Source organism: Pterocles gutturalis, unplaced genomic scaffold, assembly GCF_000699245.1.
Source record: "Pterocles gutturalis isolate BGI_N339 unplaced genomic scaffold, ASM69924v1 scaffold11186, whole genome shotgun sequence".
Taxonomy (NCBI): domain Eukaryota; kingdom Metazoa; phylum Chordata; class Aves; order Pterocliformes; family Pteroclidae; genus Pterocles; species Pterocles gutturalis.
In genome coordinates this window covers 4,818-8,508 of record NW_010097868.1, presented here as the reverse complement: position 1 = coordinate 8,508, position 3,691 = coordinate 4,818, and the positions used below count along the sequence as shown (strand labels likewise).

General features: G+C 48.9%; 1 protein-coding gene across 1 annotated transcript in view; it reads right to left on the bottom strand.

Annotated features, from left to right (window-relative positions):
• Window positions 1–1,835, bottom strand: part of CREB3L1 (cAMP responsive element binding protein 3-like 1) — a 19,579-nt gene extending 17,744 nt beyond the window's left edge. Inside the window, exon 1 of the mRNA XM_010086865.1 lies at window positions 1,643–1,835. Within this exon, the coding sequence (XP_010085167.1) occupies window positions 1,643–1,835 (193 nt within the window). The remainder of the gene's footprint in view (window positions 1–1,642) is intronic.
• Between the last annotated feature and the right edge of the window lie 1,856 nt (window positions 1,836–3,691).

The following is a 3,691-nucleotide window of genomic DNA, read 5'->3' as shown; positions in this document are numbered from 1 at the left end:
CATTCCTGAGGAACTCTGCAGACCAAGCAGAACTTGCTTAATGTCAAAGAAAAGCCATGCCTGGGTAATTAATTTGAAGTGAATGTCTAAAAGGACTGAGACTGGATGGAGCTGTGCCAAAAGGACTGCACAGTGTTACAAATACTGGACCTGACTCAGAGCTACACTAGAATATGACTCACACACCCAATTACAAGCCAAGACAGCCCTGGAAAGATGGGTTGAATTATCCCACTGCAGGATTGAGTGCATAGATACCCCTCTACCTGCAACACTAATACAAGGCCTTACTCCCTGTATAGAGCTGATCTGCACTCTTGGAGAGCAAGTGTCAGGTCCATCTCAGGCTCTCCCGGGCTATGTGCTATACACCCTGTGCAGGCCTCTGTCCAAGGATCAGTGTCACACTCCATTCAAGAGAGTCAAGGTCTTGTACCCCTGCAGCTGAAGCAGGGTTATGTCCAGACACAGAGGAGAGGAGCAGAAGTGGAGACAAGTGTCTCCGAGAAGAGTCCCTGAGCTAGCTTCATGCAGGCAGACTTCATTTCACTGCTTTCTACAAACTCATGCTTTTTGCTTCTCTTACTCACAAGCCTCATCTCTTCCTACTCATTTGCAGGGACAAAATAAAGATGTGTCTTTGCAGTCAAGCTAGTTTGTTTTATGTCAGTCGCCCGGTTGCCTGTTTGGGCTGAGTGCCCTCCAAGACTGGGCTGGGGTTAAAGCTAAGGAAAAAGAAATGTAAATGGAAAGCTTTTTTGATACTAAGTTAGAGGTTGGTTGGCTTGTCATGAGCCTCTCTACCAGTAGCTCTCTGAGTGGCCCATAAAAAACATGGCACTGATGGCTGCGCCCTTTGCAGGGACCAAAGAGGCAGCGGAGGCCAGCTCCTCTCCTCCTGCCATGGTGTTTGTACGAGAGAGCTGGGATCATTCCCGGCCATGAGAGGGAAGCCTCTGTCCCAGGTCTCAGTCTCACTCAAAGGAACGGCTTTTTTCTGTGTATACTGAGCCTGTGCCACTGCTTTTTCAGGCAGCCTGGTGTCCATCAGCTGTTGGGACACCCACACAGTCCCACAAATTACAGGACTCTCTGCAAAGATGGCTCTAAAAATATCCAGCCATCATAAATTATCCTCAAATGAATTGTTTTAAAAATAGGTTTTGAAACGACTGTTCCTTTCTGTCTCCTGCTAGAAGATCTGCTGGTAAAGAAGCCACTTAGCTTTCCACATGTACCAGCACTGGTTGCAGCCAGAGACTCATGCTTCCTGTATTCAAGCCAAAAAAATATGCTGCCTGATGCCAAAACAGACCTGGATCTAGGGCATCCACACCCAGGTTCACAGGGTCCTAGAGAGACATTGCCTAGTGCCTGCCAGATGCTGGCAGCACTCCAAACTACAGACAATTATCATCCTTGTAAATAACAGTTAGCCCAGCAAAGGAGCAATGTGACTGTCAGAGCACACACTGAAGGAAAAAATGTGGGCTGTATTTGACAATGGCAGATCAAATTCTTCCCTGGATTAGCCATGCGCAAGCCCAACGAATTGCCAGTTTGTCCTTATACATGGAAACCAGACAGAGCCTCTGCTAACAGATGTGTCCGAAGCTGTGCAGTATGCATGTCTCATGCTCACCGTTAGCATTATCCTCGGTCTTGACAGGCACGAGAGGGCTCTGAGGAGCAGAATCTCCGCTGAGGGAGTAGCTGTGCTCTGCCTGGATGCCTGGAGTGGGTGGATCCAGGTCCATGTCCAGCAGCGGGTTCTTCTCAGCCAGTACTGGGTCATCAAAGAAACTGCTGAAGAGGTCGTTGGAGAAATCCTCCATGTTGTCAGAGAAGTGATCCAGGTTCTCTGAGAAATGCTGAGGAAAGACAGAGAGAGAGCATTACTGTCAACTGCGAGAGGGATCTGAGAGCCTTCCTCTGCTCCTGACAAACCTCAGCAACAGCCCTTTTTGGGTGGGAAAAAGCAGTTCCTATCCCTCGTCTGCATCAGTTTGATAAAAACACCTTCAGTTAAGATAGAAAGGGTGGTGGTGTTGTACATCTTCTCCACCTGTTTATGCCACAAACACTTATGAAACTCTTCTATATTCTCACATCTTCCCCTTCCTCTGTGGGCACCTATCTTCAGCTTCCTAGCATTGTCTCACTGTCACAGTGAGACAAATAAAGCACTAGGCAAGAAACCCCTGTGATGACAAAATGCAAGGGTGGCAGAAAATCATGGGCTTCGGCACTTGTCCTTGCTGACAGACACTTTCGCATGTTCTCTGCCAGCAGCAATAGGCACTCTGATGCCCCAGAGAATATCAACCCAGCTGCTGATTTCCATGAGATCAAAAAAGATCAGTTGGATCAACATAACAGGAAGCCCCCCTGTTGTATTTAATTTCCTCTGGGATTTCACAGCCCCTCTGTGGACCATATGAGCCTGTCCTCCAGCCAGATAATCCCTGTGAAATTCTGCTCCCCGATGAAGTTTAAACACTACAGATGGGCTGTTAACAACAAACAATCATTCTACTAATCATTCCAGTAACAGTCAGTAAATCTGGCCAGTGCTGCTGCAGAGCTGGGCTCCTGATGCTACAGGGAACCTGTTTCCTTTGAGGCATAGCCTCCTATTCAGAAGTCAAATCACTAACTTTTCCATTTGCTACAACAAAGCATTGGTTGGGCAGGGAGAAAAACTATGGTTGCCAAACACCAGCTGAAAAATTATCCCATTTGTTGGCAGATTGAGGCTTCTGGCTCAGGGAGAGGAAAGAAAAGACAGATACATTCAAGTGACTATATTACACAGACGGAACTGTGTAACTTAAATGAACTGGAGAGAGCTCAGCAGAGTCAGACAGGGTCCCCCCTGCCTGCAAAAGCATCTGGGTGGGCAGAAAGGCATTGAAAGCAGCATACTGAAATATCAAGAGCAACAGGGTACGGATGAGAGAAAGTGGGAGAGAGCACGCAGGTCCTAGAGGGGGAGACACGAATGCCAATGAATTCCAGTGTGAGAGCTGAGCTCAGGAAAGAGCCCAGCTCCAAGAGGAGCACGGGGTGTGTGCAGTCCTTTCTTTCCCCAGCCCTAGGATTGAGGGAGAAGTTGGCCAGAGGACCCCGGATGCTGGAGCCCGCAGGTTCCTGCTCCTTCAGGAAGGTATATTTGTTTTACCTGAGCACAATATCATTCTGTCAACATTACGCTGGCTGTCAGAGGGCTGGGGTGAGGCTGGGGAGCAAAGCAGGCTCCAGCTGAACAGGCACATGCTTCCCACCAACTGGGGGAGGGAGATAGGGAGCTGCAGCAACCTCCTACATGCCAGTGCCCTTCACCCTCCAACATCATCCCTCAGCCACTCAGTTTAAAAAATCAGATGCCCACAGGGTGTGCTGGAAGTGGGGTGGAGTGTCTGCCACCTGCATTCTGCCTGACACAAAGTTTCTCTCTGTTTCTTTCCCTTCCTTTCAGTCCCCCATGTCTTGTCCTCTCACTGCCTGGAGTGACAGCCTGACATGCCACCATCCAAGGCTCCCCTGGGAGGGCTGACACTGCATGTACAGGTAAGGCGAAGGCACACTCATGTGAAATCCCAGCTTTGAGGCCTTCCCTGGGATGTCTGGGCTGAAGTTTTCTCCACTTGTTCCCATACTGGAAGCTGAGTTGGCGGGGTAACTTGGTAAA